Raw genomic sequence first — 26322 nt, 5'->3', positions numbered from 1 at the left:
AAAAACTGTTTTTGCTTTGTCATTATGAGGTATTGTGTGTAGATTTTTTAGGACTTTTTTTATTTAATACATTTTAGAATAAGACTAATGTAACAAAATGTGAAAAAAAGTCAAAGGGTCTGAATACTTTCCGAATGCACCGTAGAAATTGTAATTTTAACATTTTCTTAAATTCATAGAATGTTTGGGAATGACGTAGAGTAAGGCATTTGTGAAAATTCTATGGCAGTATAGAGTCGGGAAGCGACCGTGCGGTTGTACAATTATTAGACACTGCAGTAAATAAAACCTAGTAAAAATGTGTCAGTCTTGTCCAGGACCGGACAATACACAGACTGGTGCGCCATAGCCAATCAGAACTACATTAGGCCTTTATGCAAATAAGCCATTTGCCACACCGGCCTGCCATCATTCACTTTGAACTGGACTGTGTGTTTACAGGCAGTAGCAATAGCACGACATTAGATCATTGGAACACATTCGCCAAAAGCTACAAAATACTGAATGGATTTCTGCAAATATGTGACTCGTTTCAGGAAACTAGGCGTATGTCGCGCATCACTACTTCACAGGAGGCATTTGAACACACATTTAAAAATAAATCTAAATATGTTTTTTGCCAGAAATTAAATTTTGAGCCTAGTTGGTTTAGCCACGAAAAATGACAGGAACCTTCCCACTAGCCATGATTGGCTGAGATAATGGATGGGCTGGGACATTCTGAGACATGAGTTCGGATTGGTCTGCCATGTAGCCCACTTCTGTCTATAACATGAGCTGTGTAGGTAATCCTTTCTAATGCAGCTTTTTTTAAAGCCATCACATAGTAGAACTGCAAAAGTGTTGCTCTCCAAAATTCTGGCATTTGATTGCAAATATGCAGAGGGAGTCGAAAAGAGAACACACAGAAGTCTGTTGTATAAAACTCCTGTCTCCGGATTAAATCTTCAAACTAAGGGCAACCATGGCATCCGTGACCGAGAGTGGAGAAACATCCATCCATGTTTCTGGGTAAGAGAGTCTAGCTAGCTACATTTTCAGATATTATACGTTTCAAATTTTGTTTTCATTGCAAGTTAAAGCGTACTGTTAGCTAGCTATCTAATGTTAGCTGGCTGGCTCGCTAGCTAATGTTGCGTGTATGAACTGTGTAGTAATATTATTTGTATCTCAGAGCCATTTTAATTGCTAGTCATTGGTTGGTTAGATACCTGCAGGGTAGTAACGTTGAGTTGGGATTATGGTTCATTGTTTAGCTGCCTAGCTACATGTCTAAACAAAGAACTCCACTATGCAAGTAACCATCTCACTGTACCATTAGATTTTATTTGATATAGTATGTGTTTACCAGAGATGGTAATGTGAAGAGCAACATGACCTGCAACAAAGTCAAATTGGGATATAACGTTAGGCCAACGAGACAGTGTCCAAGTAAAGAATTCTCAGGTTGAAAGCCCTGCTTTTATTTTGTCACACTCATAACCGTAAGCTATATTCTGTAATTGGCTTGCCACGGATGATGGCGCCGACAGAGATGGTCGCCTCGCTTCAGGTTCTTAGAAAACTATGCAGTTATTTGTTTTTTAATGTACTATTTCTTACATTGTTAGCCCAGAAAGTCTCAAGTGTTATTACATACAGCCGAAAATAACTATTGGATATAAAAGCGATGTCAACTTACCATCATTACGACCAGGAATACGTCTTTCCCGAAGCGGATCCTTTGTTCGGACCTCCACCCTGGACATGGGATCTAATTCCAGAGGCCGACCCATAACAACGTCGTCGCCACAGCAGAGGCAGACGGAGCAGCCTACTGGTCAGACTCAGAAGGCACACCATCCACCGCTTCCGAGCATATTACTTGCCAATGTCCAATCTCCAGTTAACAAGGCGGACGGAATTATGTCACGAGTTGCCTTCCAGAGAGACATCAGAGATTGCAACATTCTCTGTTTCACGGAAACATGGCTCACTCGGGATACGTTGTCAGAGTCGGTACAGCCACCCAATTTCTTCACGCATCGTGCAGACAGAAACAAACATCTCTCTGGTAAGAAGAAGGGCGGGGGTGTATGCCTTATGATTAACATCAACTCATGGTGTAATCACAACAACATACAGGAACTCAAGTCCTTTTGTTCACCTGATCTAGAATTCCTTACAATCAAATGCTGACCGCATTATCTTCCAAGAGAACTCTTTTCGATTATAGTCACAGCCGTGTATATCCCCCCCAAGCAGATACCTCGTCGGCCATGAAAGAACTTCACTGGAATTTGGAAACCATACATGTAAACTGGAAACCATACATCCTGAGGCTGCATTTATTGTAGCTGGGGATTTTAACAAAGCTAACCTAAGATTAATACCCCCTAAATTCTATCAGCATATCGAATGCTCAAAACGAGCTGGCAGAATTCTGGATCATTGCCACTCTAACTTCCGCGATGCATACAAAGCCCTCCCGCGCCCTGTCTTTGGCAAATCTGACCATGAATCCATTTTGTTGCTTCCAGCCTATAGACATAAACTCAAACAGGAAACGCCCGTGCTCAGGTCAATACAACGCTGGTCTGACCAATCGGATTCCACTCTTCAAGATTGCTTCGATCACATGGACTGGGATATGTTGCGTATAGCCTCAGACAACAACATTCATGTATACGCTGACTCAGGGAGCGAGTTATTAGCAAGTGCATCGGCGATGTCGTACCCGCTGTGACTATTAAAACCTTCCCTAACCAGAAACCGTGGATTAATTGCAGCTTTCGCGCAAAACTGAAAGCGCGAACCACCACTTTTAATCATGGCAAGGTGACAGGAAACATGACCAAATACAAATAGTGCAGCTATTCCGTCCACAAGGCAATCAAACTAGCAAAGCGTCAGTATAGAGACAAAGAAGAGTCGCAATTCAACGGCTCAAACACGAGACGTATGTGGACGGATTACAAAAAGAAAACCAGCCCTGTCACGGACATCGACGTCTTGCTCCCAGACAAATTAAACAACTTCTTTGCTCGCTTTGAGGACAATCAGTGCCACTGACACGGCCCGCTACCAAAGCTTGTGGGCTCTCCTTCTCCGTGGCCAATGTGAGTAAAACATTTAAACCTGTTAACCCTCGCAAGGCTGCCGGCCCAGACAGCATCCCTAGCCGTGTCCTCAGAGCATGCACAGACCAGCTGGCTGGTGTGTTTATGGACATATTCAACCAATCCCTATCCCAGTCTGCTGTTTATACATGCTCCAAGATGGCCACCATTGTTCCTGTTCCCAAGAAAGCTAAGGTAACTGAGCTAAATGACTACTTCTGTCATCATGAAGTGCTTTGAGACACTAGTCAAGAATCATATTACCTCCACTCTACCTGATACCCTAGACCCACTCCAATTTGCTTACCGCCCCAATAGGTCCACTGACGATGCAACCGCCATCACACTGCACACTGCCCTATCCCATCTGGACAAGAGGTAAGAATGTTGTTAATTGACTACAGCTCAGCATTTAATACCATAGTACCCTCCAAACTCATCATTAAGCTCAAGACCCTGGGTCTCGACCTCTACCCTGGGGCTCCACAAGGGTGCGTTCTCAGCCCTCTCCTGTACTCCCTGTTCACCCATGACTGCCTACAGGGAGGAGGTGAGGGCCCTCGGAGTGTGGTGTCAGGAAAGTAACCTCTCACTCAACGTCAACAAAACAAAGGAGATGCTCGTGGATGACAGGAAACAGCAGAGGAAGCACCCCCCCATCCACATCGATGGGACAGTAGTGGAGAAGGTGGAAAGTTTTAATCGGACAAACTGAAATGGTCCACCCACACAGACAGTGTGGTGAGGAAGGTGCAACAACGCCTCTTCAACCTCAGGAGGCTGAAGGAATTTGGCTTGTCATCTAAAACACTCAAACTTTTACAGATCCACAATCGAGAGCATCCTGTCGGGCTGTATCACCGCCTGGTACAGCAATTGCACCGCCCTCAACCGCAAGGCTCTCCAGAGGGTAGTGCGGTCTGCATAACGTATCACCGGGGGAAAACTACCTGCCCTCCAGGACACCTACAGCACCCGATGTCACAGGAAGGCAAAAAAGATCATCAATGCCAACAACCATCCGAGCCACTGCCTGTTCACCCCGCTATCATCCAGAAGGCGAGGTCAGTACAGGTGCATCAAAGCTGGGACCGAGAGACTGAAAAACAGCTTCTATCTCAAGGCCATCAGACTGTTAAACAGCCATCACTAACATAGAGAGGCTGCTGCCAACATACAGACTCAAATCTCTGGCCACTTAAATAAATGGACTCAATAAAGGTATCACTAGTCACTTTAAAAACGCCACTTTAATAATGTTTACATATCCTACATTACTCATCTCTTATCTATATACTGTGTTCTATGCCATCTACTGCATCTTGCCTTCGCTCATCCATATATTAATATGTACATAATCTGTTCATCCCTTTACATTTGTGTGTATATGTGTATAAGGTAGTTGTTGTGAATGTTAGATTACTGTTAAATATTATTGCATAGTTGGAACTAGAAGCACAAGCATTTCGCTACACTCGCATTAACATCTGCTAACCATGTGTATGTGACCATTTAAAATTGATTTGATTTGATTAACTTGTAAATAATGATCTTGTTTAGAGATTTTCCTGAAATAATGAATACAAATGAGCTAAAGTGAAGACGTTGTTAGCTTTATGACATGGTCATCATTTTAACTGGCTAGCCAGCTAAGGTAACATTAGCTAGCTAGCTAATAAGCTAGAAATTAACCAAAACATTGTTTAGAAAGTAGTTGCCAGGTTTGCTAAATTGACATATCCTAAATTCATTTTTAAACAGGTGGGTTTATTGGTGTTAAAATACACCAACCTTTAGTCTTGAAATCTTTGGTTGTTTAGTACATGGCCTCATGTGGATCCTTAAAGAGATGGGTGGAGCTAAGGCTTAAGAGGGTGGGAATAATGCTGAATGGGTTTAGACAAAGAGCTCTCCAGTAGGTATACCAAAAAACATTCAAGGGCCATTTTCTCAAAAGTGGGGTTACAGGTTTAGCAACTTTCAGAATTACTTTCCCGATATACCATTTTCTAGCTCTGAGTCTCTACGTTTATCCAATGTATAAAAAAAACGCCATTTCAAATGTTGCTACATAAGACCAAATCGAGCCGGTCGGTCACATATCCTCTTACATTTGGGAACTTTACAGTCCTATTGATCAAACAACCATGAAAAGGTAGGTGCTTTCTCCCTCAGTTATGCACATCAACAAGAAGAACAAGATCAACATCTAATGCTAGCCAGAGCAAGATGAGCTAAAATCTAACGAGGGGATATTAGCTAAACCCTCTCAAACCTTTTCTGTTTGTTTCTTTTCTGTCTGTTTCATATCTGCAAAGTAGTTAAAACGCTGTCAGTTCCACTTTAAGCAGGCTAAGAGAGACTTTCAAAGCAGAATTACTCTCCCATGTCCTTTCATCCACTCCACTCCTCTCCTCTCTGTGTAGTGCCCAGTGTGCTCTCTCTTTCTCAGTCCAATGGGCATTTAATTGGGAGGAAGTGAACGTGGTGGAGGAAAAGAGAATAAAGGCCTGGTTTGCACCACGCAGAACAATTTATCACTGCATGACAACTCATTGAAGTGTTGGGGACGTTTGTGAAATGAACGCTCCCTTTTAATGAGGGTCTCTCCATTTCATACTCTTTCTCCACCTGAGACCGAGCCACCTCTCTCTCTACTTCTATTTTTCTCTCTCCCTTCTTTCCCCTCAGAGAGGTTGTAACAGGGGGGACTGCTGTGTGTGTGTGTGTGTGTGTGTGTGTGTGTGTGTGTGTGTGTGTGTCACCGGAAACAGGTCATACAGTCTCTCCACCAGGCAGTCATCCCTCACTGCCTCCTAAAACAACACTACCCACTTTCCAATAGTGTCAGCTGGACCTCCAGAGCCCGCTCATCTCAGAGCTTATCTTCTTATTAGAACAGGCCAGTGCAGGGGAGGCAGGGTGAGAAGTGCTGCTGGATTCAATGGCTACTTTGATAGTGGAGATCTCCACTGAGTGCCAGCTTGGGTACAGAGGTCTAATGAGAGAGCATGCTGGGAATCCCATGGCCAGGGTCTGTTGGTGTTGGAAATAACACACAACTATCACGACGGAGGCCTCAGGGCCATTATATAGAGAGTTGGTTGTTTCCTGGATAGCACTGAACTCACTGTTCATTCACTCATTGACTAACTGCAAAGCTCTAAAGAAAGGAGGAATGGGATTGAAGAAAGAAGATCCAGAATCATTTTTAGGAGACATTCAGACACAAGTGTATATCACAAGTAAATATCATAATTTGAACAAACATTTTTAAGGAAAGTGCAGTATTCACAGATTTATGAGGTTCCTATATTCATAGATGACCCTATACTGTAAGGAAAATTATATGCAGATCTAGTTCTACATTCTTTATGAGTACACATGATTTATGGGTAAACCTCTCCTACACCAACTGAAGTTTCTCAATGACACACTGGTGACTGGACAAATCCTTCCCTAAAATATGAATTACATTATGGAGTTTACAATAAAAAATAAAATACCTTGAGGTGAGTTGAGAGGTGTAAAATACAAGGTGGACAAATCACAAAACTACAGAAGCACTTTGAAGCTGCAAAAACAACAGCATCAAACATGGATTAAAAATATTTTTTTAGTTTGTTGTGATTATGTTTCTCAAAAGCTTTCTGGTGATTTCTTGCTCTCTCCACAGTCTTAAAAAACATATTTGTCTGCGAGCTCTTCAAACTTCTGGTTGATTTCTTCAAGGGAATCACTTTCAAATCTTAGGACATAAAACCTTTTAAGTTACAATACTATTCTATCTTTAATGTGTACCCATGTTCAACTTATTCACTTTATTCACTAGCATGCTCTCTCAGACTGCCTCCTTCCCACATGTACTGTAGGTTTACAAATGAGTGTTCTTCACAGGTAAACACAAGAACTCTGAGTTAGTACAAATTAACTTCCTTTTGGAAGGTAGTTTTGAGTAGTTATTGAATATTGGCTCTTACAGTGAACAGACAGGAAGTAAACCACCTTCTGGAGCACAGTGGCCAGGAATTGCTTCTTCTCATGCGGGGCTAGGAAGCTGGTGAATAAAACATGTCTAGAAGTAGAACCACTATATTTTAACTTTATAGGACAAATCGCCTGCAAGGCTCATGAATACCACACCTGCAATATCTACATCAATTGATCAGGTGAGGGGGAGGAGCCTGTATCCCTGATGAATACAAATGACAGCGAGTTTCAGCACTCCAGGAGAGGAGACACCAAGGTCAGGCACCAGGGACACAATGGGCTCTCTGCCTGCCCCAAAACACAGGCAGGGTTTGTGGAGGGGTGAGGGCAGCAGCAGGGGGGCTAATGCATCTGAATGGGCTGGTGATGGTATAGCGACGCCCTGCTGATATTCTGCTTCTGCCTGCTCATCCGTGGAGTCTGGGCTGGGCCTCAGGGCTATAGGAATGCAGCCAGGGATGCAGCTCTGTCAGTATCAGCCTGCTCTATGTCAGCCTCAAATCTATCACTTTCAGCCGATCGATAGAGAGCTCTTCCCCTACTCGGGTACAGGCCTGGTAGGGATGACCTGTTCTCTCTGACTGATTTTCTCACCCGGCTCTGATCAAGATCCATATAGCCAGCTTAGCTTGGCTTAGCTGCCCTCTGGACAGAAACCTCCCTATTCAGGCTCAAAGGTCAACTCCACTGCTAAATGCATTACCACCACCAAAATCCTCCCACCCGGTTCTCTCTCAAGCCTCACAGGGTCACGTTTGCTTTCAGATAGAAGACCAAAACAGACCATCTGTGAAAATACTGAAAATACTGAAATTCATCTTTTTGACAATCCTCTCTATCCAATGTTTTAGGGATTTGATCTATTAGTTTTACACAGGGGAAAACACATTTTGTATCAATGGGGCATCTACATTTTGGCCAGATGTGGAGAGCAAAACTTGGTATACACCAATAAAATAGCAAACTTTAAAAGGAAGCCACAATCACGACACCTTTTTTAGCCTTTCAATTATGTAGATATTTTAAGACAGTCTGTATTTTACATCTGACACCAAAATAATACACCATTAAAATAAGCACTTCCACTCTTTAGAAAATTTAAAACTCGCAAACTTAGTTCCGCACAAGTGCAGTTCCCACCCACACTAGGCTTGCCGCTTTATCAAAAACAAGTGGGAATTGCCTATCTCTTCCAGTCTATTGTAGAAAAGGCTTTGTAGAGAAGGAACAAGGATGGATAGAACAGCTCCTTCTCATTTAGAAAGCAGTTTAAATAGGTATTTAAACAGAGAGTCCTATGTGTCAAGGAGAGAGTGGCTCCGGATCAATACATGTGTTGTACTCATTAACATTACATGTATTATGACACATGTGAACACCGCAGTAGACTCAATTAGCTAGCGCTATCTCTCATCAGCCTCCCAGCTCTACTGTACCAGCTTCTAATGGATTGCCACTTCAGGATTCATACATCAGCCTCAATTGTAGACTCTATGAGTCATGCTATGCAAAGAAATGCAATGCTTTGCCCTGGCAAGGCAATCAGCTAGAGTAATGCATGAGTGCCATTCAATAATGGGAGGAAAACACAGGTCCCTGTAGTGTAGTGTAATGCAGGGGTTCCCAACTGTTTTTCCACAGGGCCCCCTTTCCCACATTTAAAATGTTTTATTGTTTATTGACAGCCTACAGTATATTATATACAACACTAGCTTGATTTTGTATAATTTGAGGGACCTATTTTTAAGCTAATCTCCTGCAATTCTATGTAGTTTAATAAGACTCCTGAAATCTTTTAGGTGGGCTATTTAAATATAATAATAATACTTTTTAGACACGATTTCCCCAAATGTTATTGCATTACCAAATATTATTAACCTTTATTTAAACAGGGGAAACAAACTGAGACAGTCTCGTTTACAGTTGTGCCCTGTGATACAACAATAAAAACAACACAGCAATTCATAAAATGTAAAAACAAACAAAATTAAAACGTATAAAAAGTACAAGATGGGGATTAAAAATATGAAAATAAATAAACTTCTATAAGAAAAACACATTACAAAACTCAATCACAGTTTATAGTTAAAAAGTTAATGTAATGTGCATTTAAACTGTCTTACAGGCAGCAAAACATCTAACTGGAATTCTCTCTGCAATCATTCCATGAGTGTGGAGCATGATATTCAAATGCTGTTTTGCCTAACTCAGAGTGAATCCAGGGTATCTCTAGCACTAGCATGTCCTGTGACCGAGTCTGATAAATACTGTCTGACCACTGGATTTTTTAGTTAAGATAATTAGGATTAAGATAAGTTTCTGCAAGACAGCTTTATAGACAAATATCAACCAGTGTCTGGCACTTCTAAAAGTCAGAGAGTCCCAGCCAACTGAAGTGTACAAAAGGCAATGACGTGTGCAAAAGTTTGCACCAGTAACAAAGCGCAATGCTGCATGATACATTGCTTCCAATTCCTTCAGTACTGATGCTGATCCATGCATATATAGAACATCACCATAATCAAGCACTGACATGAAAGTGGCCTGTACAATTTCCTTTCTGTCCTGTGATGACAGACAAGATTTTTTCTATAAAAAAATCTATTTCTCAATGTCAGCTTCTTTACCAGCTCAGTTATATGAGTTTTGAAAGAGAGATGATCATCTATCCAAATTCCAAGGTATTTATAGGTGGGAACACGTTCCAGAAGACAGCCATCGTAGCAATGTTCAGATTTTACAATTGTATACTTTTGGATTGTGAAAATACCATATACTTAGTTTTACTTGAATTAAGCACCAGCCTAGGATCTACAAGTTCATCTTGAAGCAATTGAAAGTCAAACTGCAGTAATGTAAATGCTTGAGGGAGTGATGGGGCTGTGGCATATAGTACTGCATCATCAGCATAGAAATTAATGTTGTATTTTTTCACTGAGTTACAGATATCATTAATGTATATAGTGAATAATAAAGGACCTAAAATGGAACCTTGTGGGACTCCTTTGTGAACAGTGACAAAACCTGATTTTACTCCATCTGCAATAATAGTCTGAGATCTATCACTGAGATAATTCTGAAACCACAAACATGTATCTGACGCCAACCCCAATGAGGTCAGTCTATTCAGTGGAAGAGAATGATCAACTGTATTGAAAGCCGTCGACAGGTCAACAAACAAAGCAACACAGTTCAACTTCTTATCCAAAGCTCTTACAATACAATTTACAACCAGTGTGGTGGCTGTGATAGTACTGTGCCCCGGTCGGTCTAAAACCGTATTCAGTATGTATTCAGTATGCAGTTGTCAGACAAGAAAGAGTGCAGCTGTACATTTACCAATGACTAACATTTTTGCAAGACAAGACAGCTCAGAGATTGGTCGATAATTATCAAGGTCACCAGTATCCCCATCTTTGTGCAGAGCCAGCACATAGGCAGTTTTCCAAATCTTAGGTATGACCCCAGAGGTCAACGTGAGGTTAAAAAGATGAGTAAGAACACCAGAGATAAGTGGTGCAGCTCTAGCCAGCAACCCTGGGTCAAGTTTGTCGGCCCCTGTTGCTTTCTTAGTGTCTATGGCTAGCAAGGCATCAATAACTTTATCCTCTGGGAAGAGGCTTAGTGAGAAACTCTGACCATCAGCATACTCATGCATAATCCCTTCATATGTATCTTTTCTTCCTTCATTTGTGGTTGACATTTTCACCAAAAGATTGCCTGCTGCAATGAAATGATTGTTGAAGGAACTATCAATGGCATTCTTATCAGTAATGAGTCCAGTATCCAACCCTATCTGATTTGGGAGTGTAGAGTGCATATTATTCTTTAATGTTTTAAGTACTTTCCAGAATTTGGCTGGATTCCCGAAACAGTCATTTAAACTGGTCACATAGTAATCCAATTTTGTAATTCTAACAAGTCTGATGCACAGGTTTCTCAGCTGCCTAAAAGTTAGCCAGTCAGAATTAGAATAAGTTTTTCTTGCCTTAGCCCATGCTACATCTCTTTTACCAATAGCATCAGAAATGTCTGAACTAAACCATGGGTTTGATCTATTCTTTGCTCTAACCTTAGTGTATGGAGCGTGTTTATCGGCAATGGAAATAAAAACACTAGTACATTTTTCGAACGCCAACTCGGCTCCATTTATATTACAAATAGAGTCAAGATTACTATGGGAAAGATCCTGTCAGAAAGCTTGTTCACTAAAGTTTCTATAATTTATTTTCGTGATAATATAAGGTTTGGCCCTATGAATTTTGACATCTCTAATACATGCAATGGGGCAGTGATCACTGACACCTAGTGGAAATACTCCCCTAGCTCTATATTTCTCAGGTGCATTTGTTAGTATATAATCAAGCAATGAGGACTTTGTAGGCACCTTAAGATTTGGCCTTGTTGGCTGAGTGATTAATTGTGTGAGCTTTACCTCCGTACAAAAGTCTTTAAAACTGTCTGAGTCCCGTGTTTTCCAATCAAAGTTAAAATCTCCTAGGAAAATGACTTCAGTTGTTAAATGGCTAAGCATATTCTTACTAGAAGGTGGGCAATATACTCCAACGATTGTAACATTACAATTGTTACCCAATGTGAGACTTAGAGCTAACACTTCAAACTGATTTGGAATGGAGACAGATTTAATTAGTGCAATGGAGAGATAATTTTTAGCATAGATAACCACTCCTCCCCCTCTACTCATCCTGTCAGCTCTAAAAACATTGTACCCTCTTAATTAAATAAAAAATGTACAATATACTATGTATATTCAAATGTAAAACCCCAAGTCCCTTACAGTTTTAACATGTTTAATTATGATAATTTAAATGAACCCTCAATTTAATTATACATATTCTGTTTTACAGAAAGTGATTTGATCAATTGATAGCGACAGAGTCACACATTGTATAAGATTACTTCCTAAGCAAAGTCCAATTTCCTTGACTCCTCGACTTTAGGTGGTAGCTCAGCTTCTCATTGTTACAGAGATAAACCAAAGATATTTCCATGTGCATCAAGTTTTACAGCTTGTTTCTAGCCTAAAGCATTGATGATTTATGTGTCGCTTTAGATCTGTATAAACAATTGCGAATTGTTAATATAAAAAAAGATAAGTTTGCCCTCAAAACCCTTGGTGTAGTGTATTGTTGCATCGTGTCGTGTGCTGCTCAGACACTGATTGAGACCAGAGTATTCTGGCATCTCTACTTACAGGTATACCTTAATACATAGAATATTCAGTTGTATATTATTGTATCTGCACCCAGCCCCTGATATTAAAACAATGCACAAACTTCACTGTGATGTATTTGTGCTCATGTCTGACAGGGTGCTGGATACATGCTCTGCTCACATACCTGTGTGCTGACGATGTGTTTGATAAATCACTTTCCTGCCATTTCACTTGCCTGGCACTAAGGTGCAAGGAATTAAATGAATGTGGGAAAATAACACATCAATAAGGGAACATTATGAATGCATGCATAAGGAAATCTACAGTAAAGTGTTACCAAACATTCAACTGAGTATCATTGATGGATTACTGTATCATTTGGGAGAGGAAGTGGCCAGAGAAGGCCAGGGTGATGATGTATTGTTTAACGATACCATTCAGAAAGCACATGAATACAAACCACTTCTTTAATTTCTCCTCATCTCCATGCTGTTTGAATGAGCTGTGTTTAAGTGAGCACAGTTTGCTGCCGATGTTGGAGCAGGAAGACATATGAGTGGTGATATGATGCATGCCTAGTCTTCTCACTCTCTCTTCATCCCTGGAGTAGAGCAGTGTGGGTAATGATCATGAGGCTGGGCAGGAACGTATTACTTCAGGATAGTAAAGGATAATGGGCCAGCCTCCTGCTGCGTTGCTGAGGAATCAGCTCAGCCACCAATTACTGCTTTTAAGATCCATCCATCCATGACCCAAAAAACACACAGCTACTTCCCACTACAGGGGCAGAAGGGACGCCATAGGGAGGAGGTGAGGAGAGATACTACTGTATATTAAGGTATGTTTGTCTGGATTAAACAAAAGAAGGGAAGAAAGAAGAGAGGGGGAGAAGGAAGGAGGAGGGAAAATGCTGTGGGAGGGAAAGCTCTTCTGAAAGTGAGAAAAGGACAGCTGTAGACAAGAGGAGAGAGAAAAGTGTTTAAGGTGTTTCTCTGCTCTTTCTTCTCCGATACTTCTGAATTCCCTTTTTTTTTTTTGAAGGCTTTTAAAATAATTGCAGCATTTGCAGAAATCCTGCTTCAAGATTTGAAATGGGTGACAAACCATTGAACAGTGCTGGGAGCTGGCAGTGTGCAGGTGTCCCTGCTACAGGAGGAGGCTGCTTCAAAGAGGAAAGAAAGAGAGCTCATCTTTCCAAAAATTCCTCTCTCTCAGAGGTGTCACCTACAGTAGAGCCCTATCACTTGACTCCGGAAGTGCAATAAAAAGGCCTTTTTTTGTTATAATCAATTAGAACAAGGGCACAGTCATTTAGAGCATGCCGTAAATGGGTTGAGGAGCAACTGAGGTAATAAGCCATGAATGTTATCCAACCCTGAATAAGCTTGCCATTATTAATAATCATTAGCTTTATTACATCATAACCTTTAAGGCATGGTCACTTATGGATTCCCCCTTTCTGTTTAAGGGATTATTTCTGGCCTAAACTCAATTAGCTTCTCTGTCATGGCAAAAGACAATCTAGCCTATTAGCCTAATTAGTCCTAATTACAGATGAAAGCCTCTTCTTAACCAAAGCGACAGCGCTGTTGTGTCAACAGATGCCTTCAGTATGCTCTCTGAAGTCTCCCCACTCAACTCGATTAAAGAGATTTGAGCAGCCCACTTTCTTTCTTTCTCTTTCTCTCTGACTTTCTTCCTTTCTCTCTCTCTTTCTCTCTGATTCTCTGTCACCCACCACTGATAATAATGCTCTTCTCTTCTCCCTGGCCTGTAAAGAGCTGCCTGCTCTTCTCTCTGAACTCTCTACATCCCCAAACATAAGGGATCAACAGCTGGAAGACATCATCATTCTGTCACTGATACAGGTCTTTGTCCAGTCTCCCGTCCTACCACAGAGACACAATGTAACACTGTCTTTGTCTCAGAAACACAGTTATGTTCTTGTTTTTCCACTGGCAGGGGGGAAGTGGGGAGAGGAAGTAATCTATGGGCTTTTCATGCCAGAGTGATCCCAAGTAATCTAATTCAGCCTTCCTCGCTGGTTTGCCTTCTCTTGCAATGACGCATGCAGATTGCACAAACACATTTACAGACACATGCTCAAGTCTCTCTCTGTGTGTGTGTGTGTGTGTGTGTGTGTGTGTGTGTGTGTGTGTGTGTGTGTGTGTGTGTGTGTGTGTGGGTACTGTATGTGCTCTGTGACAATGTCTGAGGTTGTGTGTGTGAGTTGTGTACACAATGTGAGTCTATGGTGTGTCGTTTTTTTCTCTTGGGGTTTAGTGATGAAGAAGGTGGGAAGACTCAGTGTGTCATGTCCTTAAAATACATTCCACAAAGGAGAGGCAGCGAGGGAAAACCAGTATACTGACCAAGGAAATGGTCTGACACGAGTCTGCACTTTACAGGCCAGGGTACTTCCCTCTCAAACTATTGATTATAGGACTGGAGACCAACAGCCCTATATCCTGTCAACCTTATGGGTTGCTCATGTCAAAATGTCAATATCAGTAATGGAAATGTCATTCGTGCATTGACCAGGTATAGTCCTGAGATATGCATTGAAATGTTAAGTCCCTCCATTACATGCAGTGTTATGACCATAGAAATATAATTACTAGAATGGAAATCTATATCTACTAGAAAGGGCATCTATTGCTAAGGTCATCACTGGCTTAATGGAAGGCTTCCTGAATAGAATACTGAATCAGGACAGGGTAGCTAAACATAAGAGGTTACATAGCACATCCATACAGTACACATCTGTAATCTGTTCTAATGCATTTGAATACACCATTCATCTTCTCATATGAGCCTCGCACCATAATGTTTATGCCTTAATTGATTTAGCCAAGTTTATCAAATTATTCTAATAGCAGGTTAAATATGATGGCTCTTTGTCGCTATAGAAAAGCCTTTATAATCAGCCTTGAACCATAAATCCTTATTCCACTCAAAATGTATAATGATTTCATCATAATACCAGGCACTATTAGTGATGGATTAGTGCATGGGTGTAGAAGTGTACAGTGCTTTCACAAAGATCCCAAGTCAGTCTATAATTCTGGCAGCCACAGAAACACCTTAAAATGCATTTCCTCATTTATAATTGTGCAAATACTGTATACCAAAACATGAGCAAATGTATCTGCAAATGAGAGAAATGACTGAGCCTTAAATGGATACTGTGCTCATTCTCATACCCACATAAAGCTCCCTCAGAGACAGTATGGAATACAGTTGTTAAAAAAGAAATGCTATTTATAATTTGTGTCAATGCAAAGCGAGGGTGCAAATATCCCTTTTATATGGCAGGCACATTATTGACACGTCAGTCAGACGAATGAAAGGAATATCAAAAGGGAACTATGGGTATAATCTACCTCTGTAAAAAAAAAGAAAAAAAGCATAAATTATTTTGGAAATTGATCTGTGGGGTACAAGAGTTAGAGTAGCAGCATTCCTCTCAGCACAGCAACACAGGCAAATGCAGCCACCCACAGGCACCTATTATGTAGCTATAGGCGCTGCTAATATGGAATTATTTCTACTCGACAGTGCACTCACAACATTCATTATGCATACCGCAAACAGAAATAAAGCTCTTCCAGAAAATCACATATCTCAACACTGGCAAACAACATGTCATGCTTGTAAGTGGGCGTAATTGATCTCTCTGGTATCTTTCTGCTGCTTTTCTGGATCTAACTCTGTTTAGAAAGCCAAGGCAAATGAGGCGAGAGATGTTCTGTGAAGTTCAATGGAGTAGCTTTGGTGACTCCATCCAATAGAGAGGCTAATCTGTATAGCAGCCTAAAGAGAGAAACACACCTGCAGGCCTACCCTCAGGCCACAGAGAGCCTCCAGGCCCCACACAGGGCCTGCTGAGGGCCACATGCACCCACTCCTCCATGACAAAACACACACTCCACAGGCAAAACACTGAAGCTAAAGGTCTGCGATTTCAGTGTAGTGACATCAGGAATCAAAGATCTAAGATTTCTTAGATGTGTAATGTACAAGACCTATACACATATTACTCCACAATAATAATATACAGTAAGTGATTATACAAAATATGCAATAGATGTACAAAAGTCAAAGTTGTGAATAGAAAAACAATTATGTGAAGCATCGTCACTGCTGTGAACAGCAGGATGCACAGTGTGTAACCTACAAAACTGAGTGAACTTTGTGCTCTTCAGATCTCTGGCACAGTCCATCTGCTCTGTGTGTTGTAGTGATTGTGACTGGCTGACTGGCACCACTCACCATGGCCAGGGGCACAATGCCCCCCAGGTCCTTCTGGGCCAGTCGGATCTCTGTCTCTGCCTCCTGCGTGGTGGCACGGCTGCCCGGGTACTCCACCTGCCACGTGATCCAGCGGCTGCCCAGTGGACCCAGGAAGCTGTCCACCTCCAGGTCCACCTGTAGGACCCTCTGCACACCCTCCTCAGACCTGCAGCACAGACAGAGAGAAAGAGATGGGAGAGGATCAGTATTCTATTAGAAAGTAATAGTGTGTCCGTCCATGAGCTCTACCAACACACAGTCCTAATCGAATTATTAAAAATAGTGGAGTCTGATGACTAAATCAATGTCCCTGACATTTTAGACTGTGCATCTACAAAAGGTCAACTCTGGTCCATGGTATGATATGCACTGTTAATAGCTATTTCTCACAGCTCTATATTGACATTTTTCATACTGCCCATACGGCTACAGTTGCTCTGTACAGTACTGTAATACATATTCATCTTTATCTCAGAGGGAGGCTACAAGTAACTGTCTGGACATGAAGTCTTGGGTGTTAACCACTGCCCTCATTTGCAGCAGCAGCACAGTATGAATATATAGCATTACAGTATATGCAATGCAGGGAGAATATACAGCGGGGCTGCAGACAAATGGAGAGCGTTGATAATATCATTTCCCGGTGACACCATAAGTCTCTGGTGCTCAGAGTTTAAATAAATAGCCAGGAGGCAGCAAAGGTCAGCTTTACACAGACGCAGGAAATGGAAATGGCACAAGATCTGTTAGCCTTGTCTGGCGTGTCAAATGGCAGGGCTCAGGGCCAATACATTTCACGCACTGTCTCCGAGGCCCAACGGCACTAAACAGCATCTCCTTCATTTGAGGCTGACCAGAAAGAAAGAACGAGAGAGAAAGAGAGAAATATGCACCCTCTCTGAATCTCTTCTGGTGCTGCTTGGCCTCAGGACAACGACGGCAGTTTGTCTACTGTATCTATGGCACATACAGTATGGCACCCTACAGTACAGATCAACACATCTAATTACTTTCCCAGCTTCATTCCAAGACCGCAAACCAATTTGCCCATTTTTTTATTGTGGTGGTGAACAAAGAACATGCGTAGTACTTCGAGAAAAGACATCTGAGCAAATATATAATGTCCTCAATTATGAATGTGACTCAGAAAACAGGAAAACTATGAATAATAGACCAGGCGTTTTATTTGCTGAACCCTGGGTTTTTGTAAGGCACATACTCACTTCCCATTCTCTTATTTATTTTCAATCAGAGAGAATGAGTGATTTGTGTCCTAGCACACAACAACCCAATTTCTACAAGAAACGGAAGTGAGTATAAATATTTAAAAAGACAACCAACCAAATAACTTGTGCCGCATTCCATAACAGAGTAGCAATCAGTGAGGAGAGAGCTGGGTTGTGCTGGGCTGTCAGAGCAGTGGCATGGTAGAAAACGGCCTTACATAACTGCTACATCCAGTCCCTCTGTCAAAACAGATGGCAATTTGGGTTGGAAGACCAATAAAAGCGTTGAGGTCATCAACCAAACAACGATGACAGCTGATGAACAGATTGACCAGAGTTTATAACCTTTGAACGGTATGTACAGTCACAGGACTGCACTTTGGGCTGTGTCACTGGTAATCTGAAAAATGCCCTAGTTTCCTCACCCACTCAGATTTCAGTGCAAACATGATCCTCTGGTAACATCAAATTCAGAATACAATAGAATATACAAAGTACAGAGTCAAACTAATGAAGGTGTCTCAGGAGAAGCAGGATTCAGCTGTGCATGGTATGACGTGAACTCAAACACTGACATTATTTCACCATTTGTCTCTTCTCTGAGCAAATTCTTCTGCATAGGAACAGAGAATCCATTCAGGTTTTTGATTTAGAGATGTCAATTATTGCCCTCCCTACGGCATCATAGGTGGCATTTTTTAATAACTGCCGTGAAAATGAAGGACTTTATGAGGTTTCAAATTTCATCTGAATATAGAACACCAGCTCCTGAGATATCAGGGAGATACAATTGCAGATGACAATTTTCTTTGTTCTATGAGCGTAACCTTAACACAGACATTCTGCAATTTTGAAAACTGAAAAATCTGACTGCAATAAAATGTTTGAATAATGAAGACAGTAGAAAATTAGATATGAGGTGAGAGGGGAGGATATGGGAGGAGATGAATGTGAAGAATGAGGAAATATCTAGGAGAAGAGGAATTCACATAGCTACATGTGCATATTATTTTGGCCCTTTAACTTTGATGACATCACCTTGTTCATGAGAGCAGTAGCATGTGTTAGATAAGTCCTGGTGAGCAGCCACAGTAATGCATATTAAAGGAGAATTTAGCTTTTTTACAACCAAACCAAAGGGTCCAGACACTTTTTTTGCAATTTCACTTGTTTGTGCGAAATTTACCCCAACCAGCAATTCACTTCCTCATTGTTGTTGTGCAGTACGGGGGCTCTGAAAGAACATGAACGAAGGCTCCAAAAACACTCAAATACGTCCTTTTAGAAATGGAAACTCTCAGTATAGTGATGCATGTCTTTAAATGTTGTACATGAAATTGTTTCATTCCGAACTTTACCCTCCACGTTATATTCCATTTTGTTGCAACTTAGAGATTTGGTTGTAAAAAAGCAAACTTCTCCTTTAACACTTGACGGACTGGTGTGGGAGTTCTACCATGCAGGTAGGGATAGACAAGCCTGGAAAAAACATTATTCTACAGCATAGTAACACTCACTGTGAGTCACTGAATAGGAACAGGTGCTATAGGTAAAATACAGCGTGAACGTGTGAGTGTCTTAGTGCTTCTATTCAACAGACCTTGTAAGCTGTCAGAATGTGATGCATTTAATTAAATGAAGATGTCACGCCCTGATCTGTTTCGCTTGTCTCCACCCCCCTCCAGGTGCCGCCCATCTTCCCCGTTAGCCCCTGTGTATTTATACCTATGTTCTCTGTTTGTCTGTTGCCAGTTCGTTTTGTTCGTAGAACCTACCAGCATTTTTACCTTTGCCGCACTATTCTGGATTACCAACCTCTGCCTGACCCTGCCTGCCGTCCTGTACCTTTGCCCCTGTTGTTGTAATAAACATTGTTACTTCAACACAGTCTGCATCTGGGTCTTACCTTGAAATGTGATAGTACGAACTGGCCATGACTGACCCAGCAGACTTGGACCAGCTCCGCTACGCCATCTCCTCCCAAGGAGCCACTATTGGTAGGCACGAGGAGTTGCTTCACGGTCCAATGGAGGGGTTCCAGACTGTGGCCAAACGTCACGACCAAGCATTGGACACATTGCGGGAGCAATTCCATGGGCTGTCTACTAGGCAGCCTATCACGATGCCTCCCGCCCCGCAGTAACCCAGCTGGTAGCAGAGCCATCACTCCGGTTTCCCGGGAACCCCACTTACCTCCCTGGTCGGCTATGGGAATGTAGGAGGGAGAAGAGGTCTGATTGCAGTCCCAATCGCTCACTCAAGGATCCCACCTTTCATCTGATGAACTCCGGAAGTCCCCGGTGTCTACGTCCCTGAGAAGATCTGAGCTGACCCAAGTTCATCCAAGAGCCTCCGAAGACTGCCGATTCACCTCTTCCCGAGCCGAGGCAGCTCGGCAGGGCTAGGCTGTCTCCAGCCAAACGCATACTCAGAATTGACAACCAAAGTTGTCTGTGTTGTGGTACTGCCGGTCATTTTGTGTCTACCTGTCCCTTCAAGAGACCTAGCTCATTCGTTGGAGTGAGTACTCTGGTGGGGATTAAAGAAACATGTTCTCCCCTTACTCGCCCCCCTCTCCACACCATTCTGCTGTGGGGCAACCAGTCCACGTCTCTCCAGCTCCTCATCGACTCGGGGGCCGATGTAAGTCTTATAGATGTTACCCTGGTGTCCGAGCTGGGCATCCCCACTCAACCCCTCTCCATTCCCATGAATGTTAGAGTGCTGGACGGGCGCTCTATAGGCCGGGTCACCAACCATACCACCCCCATCAACCGACGAGTGTCAGGGAACCACAGCAAGAAGATCCAATTCATGCTAGTTGAGTCTCTGCAGGTTCCCGTGGTATTGGGATTCTTTTGGCTCTTGGCCACTTCACTTCCGCAGCACCAACCGGTATCCAAGAAGGTCAAGCCAGATGCGCTGGCACGCCACTATAATCCCGCGGCTACACCCCCGGAAGCCCTTCTGCTGTTCGTCCTCTGTTGCCCCGTACCCTCCGTATATTTCCTACCTTTCCTGTGTCTAGAATTAAAACCATGTCTTACAGCCCTTTGTCTCCTGTTACCAGCGTTTTTACCTTTGCCCCACTACTCTGGATTACCGACCTCTGCCTGACCTGAGCCTGCCTGCCATCCTGTACCTTTGCCCCTGTTGTAATAAACATTGTTACTGCGACAGTCTGCATCTGGGTCTTACCTTGAAACGTGATAGAAGTAGACTTAAGGTGTTGAGACAACTGTTGCTATGGAGTCTGTCTGACCTTTTGGGTGATCAAATTAAGCTAATCAACGTCTGAAGCTGCTAATGTTACTGGTAGAGAAGAAACTTTACTTAATTAGCCAATAAACTACAAGAAAGGCGGAAAATACTGTCTTCTATTTTTTCAAAACACTGGTCTCATCACAGGGAAGCAGGTCTGTCCCTCCAGCCCCTGGGACCGACAATCTCTCAGACTTCCAGCATGGACTCTAATTCAATTACACCAAAGGCCTGTGGATGTGTTCTATGCGGCTGGGCTGATAATCACCTGTAAACTGTCTGTGTTGTTCTACTGAGGCAGGGATGGGGGCCAGGTCTCACAGACAGACAGCTAAGCCAACAGCACCACAGAGAGAAGTTGGGGTAGAGCTAGATAAAGACTGTGGAGGAGTGAGGAAAGAGCATCTGGCAGGCTGGCTGAGATGGGAGGCTGGAGAGGGACCTGACAATACTGAGAGTCCTGACTCTGGCATGGAGAGGAGAATGAGCAGACAGGCTACACACAGGAGAGGCCATCTCAAACCTCTCAATCGCCACAACACAGCATTACCAGCAGGGGGGAAATAAACACATTGATAAGACCCATCAATCAAATAATAAAACATCATTCTAACATTTGCAATGAGAGAGGTACTCATTTAATACTAAGTCCTTTACATACAGCAGGATGTGGTTCATGTTGTATTGTTTTAGTATTTCTGATACGGTCTGAAACTCACATTTGAGATACCTGAGCTATTTCAGTCACACAAAGCTAACAAAAGCCCACCTTGGTAAGATCAGGCTAGCTATTACGTTTTAAGCCCCAAGGAGTCTAAAGAAATAAAGATTTCAATGTCACAGAGAATAAACTGACAGAAAAAATAAAACAGACCTTCCTGAGCTAATTCCTTTCTTGCAGTCCTCTCTAGAGGAAGACTATAATTGAAACTGGCTCTATTGTCCTATTATCAGAGCCAATGTTTCACTGTGACACTGTCATTTAATCTCTGGGAGATGTGATAGGGGCTTCTGTGTCCTCTCCCTTACACCGCTGGGGCTTACACTGCGACACAACCGTCAGTGGTGTGTGTGTCTTTGGAGGGGGTAGGTTGACATTTGGAGTGTCAATATCTCTATTTCCAGATCTTGAAGACAGAGCACTTCCATCCCTCTCTTGGTTTTGTGATATTAGAGAAAGAGATTGACTTTCCCTACATCTGACACAATCATCTTGAACATGTGTAAAACATACATAGCAAATTGGACATGGAGAAGTCCACACAGTCTGTAAAGATGAGGAAATAAGTTGGGGCCAGTGTGAGATGTGGGGATGGACATATCCTGCACACAGCCAGTAGAATAAATGCACTACATTATACTACAAGGAGGCTTTGCAGGGAGGGTGCAAACTCCCCCAAAAATAATCAAATTTAGGGCTCCAGTGGTGCTTGAAAACAGTACCCTGAATGTCTGCTGTTCCCATGCTCCTCAGGGTAGAACAGTGATATACCAGCCCTATGCATATATCTCTCTCACACACACACACACACACACACACACACACACAGTAACTTATTTACTCTGAGAGGAGGGCTCCTCACGCATGCAAGATAACCAGTCATATTATATCAGGAATCATTAGTTCACAAACATCAAATTGCTTTACTGAAGAACTATACATCCCAAATGTAATACATAAATAGATTAAATAAAGACATTATGGGAATGATATTATGTATATAACTAATACGGAGATTATAGAACATGCTCAAAATTGTGTATACCACGTTTTTTTTAATTTATTCCTGTATGCAGTGTAAAGTATAACCTGTGGCTAAGAAGGTAATTTTATTACACATAAATTATGCAATACACTAACTGCCAATTTCTCACTACTGCCATTCACCTGTTTGCTGACGGATTTTGTGTTTTAGTGTCATCTGGCTTGTCTCTAAGCAAAGCTACCGGCAGTCATAAATATACAAACAACCCTAGCACACCCATAATATTTTGTCTCCTTACATCCCTTGGCAAATTAAAGCCATGGAAGTCACATATGAAAAGAACCAGTGCAGTATACGCTTGTCTGTGCTGGGAAGAAGATTTGTGCTGTGCTGAAAAGCTTTGCCCACTCTTTTCAAATGTGGCTGCAATTTGGTTAGCCGTGACAATAACAATATATCAAAGGGATAGAATCAATTGACCTTACAAAGCCCTTTAAGTCAAACCACAACTACGAGGGACCAGGAGGGTGAGGAGGGAACAGGGTGAGAGGGGTGGGGGGAGGAAATAGGACGAGCAGGAGCTTCAGAGGTAATAGCCAGCAAAGCCCAGCTGAAATTTCACTAAGCTGTGGGGGAATTTCATTTCACAGCCATGGGGGAGCCCGTCAGAAGTATATTACCCCAGGCCGCTCTCGCCACGCACACCCAACCCCGAGGTGAGAGTCTGTTGTCAGGTCTGCATTGTGAGAACGGACCCCAATAGTCAGAGCATGAAACCCAATCTAGGAGCTAATATGGGAGCATCGTACGGATATGAGGTTGTTCATTCAGAGTGTATATACACCCCCACCTAACAATCTCCTAACCTACCCCCTAACCAGATCCCTCAATGCTTGGCTACTGCCAGGGAAATACCGTGCAATACAAAAGCCAAGAGATAGAGCCAAGAGTAAAATATTATGTTGAAAAGGACAACAATATTATGAAAAAGAAAATAAATGGAAAGCTGTGTCACAACCATGACAAGATTTAAGATGTGCATATGGCAACCTGAGGTGTATTGTTGCCATGGATACATCATTGTCAGTACATTTGGCTGGGTATTTGACATGGCCTCTCAAGTGTATTCACCACTGACAGTAGGCAAAGAAGGTGTCGGGAAAAGGTATCGTGAAAAAAATATACAAACGTCTAATAGGGCTGTGGGTTTGATTCCTGTGACCACCCATAAGTAAAATGGAATATATTATTATATATAGACTATTCAGTGGAAACATTTTACCGATACTAGCTAGGTTTCCATCCAATTGGCGATGTATTTTCATGTGAATATTTTAAAATCCTCAAAAGAAAATATGCCCATTTTCCCAGCAGTGGTGTGCTTCCACCAAACTGACTTGTTGCAGATTTTTAAAAAATCAGTGTGTGATGACGTAGTGCAGACAAAATTTACTTTTTCACTTTCATGTAACAAATAAAAATCTAAAGTTCAATGTTTCTCCACTGCATTTTCAACTCTATGGTTGTGTTCAATAGAAAATGTGCCTACACTGTTCTTGGCACGTGTGCTCTAGCCAACAGCTAACAGATACAGTGTGGGTAGGCTAGTGTACTTGATGAGATTATTATGGAGAAAAGCAGGAATATTTGTATTTGTCAAACGGCAGTCAAGCATCAATCATAATGTTACCAGAATAAGACCCTCGATATTTATTGGAAAGGAGCATCAAGATCACCTTGCACTTTCACAATCCTGTGAAGTTCATCACAGTTTAGTTAATCTGTAGCTTAATAAACTGCATGGTTTCCCGAGTCGTAGTGGGAGAACCACACACCATGTCATCGTGTGACTCCAAGTTTACTTCGATATGATGGTTGTTATATTAATATTTGCACATAAAAGGTGTTTCCACCGCCATTTCTTGTATTATTAATTTTACCGACACAAAAAGATCCCACCATGTCAAATTAACAAATGATCTGTCAGCACTTATAAAATTGGACCGAAACTTTTCCATCACAGCTGTCGTGATTTTTTTTTATATGGTATGACTTTACTCACATAAAAACTGTGGATGGAAACGTTGTTTGAGAGAGAAAAACTGACGGAGAGAGAAATGGAGAGAGAGAGGATGGAGAAGAGAAAGAGCAAGAGAATGCGAAAGAGACGAGAACAAGAAAGAAAGCGAGAAAGAGAGAGACGAGGAGCAAGCCGAGTCCCCAGTGAGACCTATACCCAACAGAGCTTTTCAATTCAGCCTGTCCAGAAAAGAACAGAGATAGCGACAGGAGGAGAAAAGACAAACTCCCACTAAAACACTGTCAAATTGAATGGAAGACAAGAATAAGAATAATAGAGATAAATGTCAGGGAGATGTTGCTTGGCGTTTGTTCTGGGATATTCATGGTTATGCAGTGACATGTATGGGTTACTGAAGTGGCCACTGGAGAGATGAAGCTAGTCTGGCTAAAGAAAAGGCTGAGGAGCAAATAGAAGCGTTGGATCGTCATGTTTTAGAAAACAACAGTACAGCCAAACACACCCATAATATTTGTATGTAGCGTGTAGTATTAGTCTTTTGCATAATGTTGTTCAGGAGTGGTTGTGCAAGAGGGTGTTTTATAGTATGTTCCATGGTGAAAGCAGAGAGGTTGAGTACTGTTGAGCGGTGAAGGTTACCAGACTGTTATCTTTCCATCTGTCTGAACTGAGAGATGTTGAGCAGAGGTTATCTGCGGTCACAGGGTCACAATTCCCCACTAAGTGCTTCTTGACTGCAGTTCATGAGTAGCAGGACGTAACATTCACTCTATAAAGCTGTTGCTATTCTCTAATGGCATGAAAGTCAAGCAGCCTTTGAATTCACAAGTGCCACTGCCAGCAAAATTCTGGCTGAAATGTTAATACAGACCCAGCATAGAAAAGAAGGCAAATTGTCCATGTGATTAAGCAGTGGGAAGGAATGAGAATTGCTATTGCAATAGGGCGTGTGTGTGTGAGACAGAGAGATAGAGAGATGTATTGTGCAAAAAATATTTGCCAGTTGGATTTGGAATAACTTACATTCCTTTTAATTAATTAAATAACTGTTTTAATATGCATCAGATTATTTTAAATGAATCATTTATTCTTCAACCTTTTCTAGTGCGGCACACAGAGAAAAGGCTGAGCGGTATTAATTATACCATTATAATGAACCGTGGGCACAAACCAAAGGCTTCTCGCTAGTGTGTATCAAACCCAGGGAGGGGATCACATTCCTATTAGCCTAACAGCATTCTGCAGCATTCATTAGCTAACAAACCCCAGCTCTCACACACTCCCAATCTCGCACACACACACAAAAGAAGACTGCCCTTTATAGTCATTGTCATGTTCTCTGCTAAGAATGATGCCTATGTAGGTGGCCATGCACTTGGGAAGAAGGACACACAAGCAGAGGTAGTCTTTTTACTTAGGAGGCATGCTAGGTGTTTACTTTGAGCCTCACAGGGCCATGCATTCAGTTAGCAGTTATGTTGTCATAGGTTGCTATATCAACAGTATAATTCAGTGCTCTATTGAGGAAGCA

At 42.0% G+C, this 26322-nt stretch overlaps 1 protein-coding gene across 2 annotated transcripts in view; it reads right to left on the bottom strand.

The window, feature by feature from the left end:
• LOC139545489 (transmembrane protein 132C) overlaps window positions 1–26322 on the bottom strand; it is a 240398-nt gene that overhangs the window by 68205 nt on the left and 145871 nt on the right. For both annotated transcript variants that reach the window (XM_071353303.1, XM_071353304.1), the window contains exon 4: window positions 16537–16723. In XM_071353303.1, coding sequence (XP_071209404.1) covers window positions 16537–16723 — 187 coding nt within the window. The remainder of the gene's footprint in view (window positions 1–16536; window positions 16724–26322) is intronic.

The sequence above is a fragment of the Salvelinus alpinus genome, chromosome 19, assembly GCF_045679555.1.
Source record: "Salvelinus alpinus chromosome 19, SLU_Salpinus.1, whole genome shotgun sequence".
NCBI classification, from domain to species: domain Eukaryota; kingdom Metazoa; phylum Chordata; class Actinopteri; order Salmoniformes; family Salmonidae; genus Salvelinus; species Salvelinus alpinus.
The sequence above is the reverse complement of the archived record's forward strand: the minus strand, read 5'-3'. Positions and strand labels throughout refer to the sequence as shown.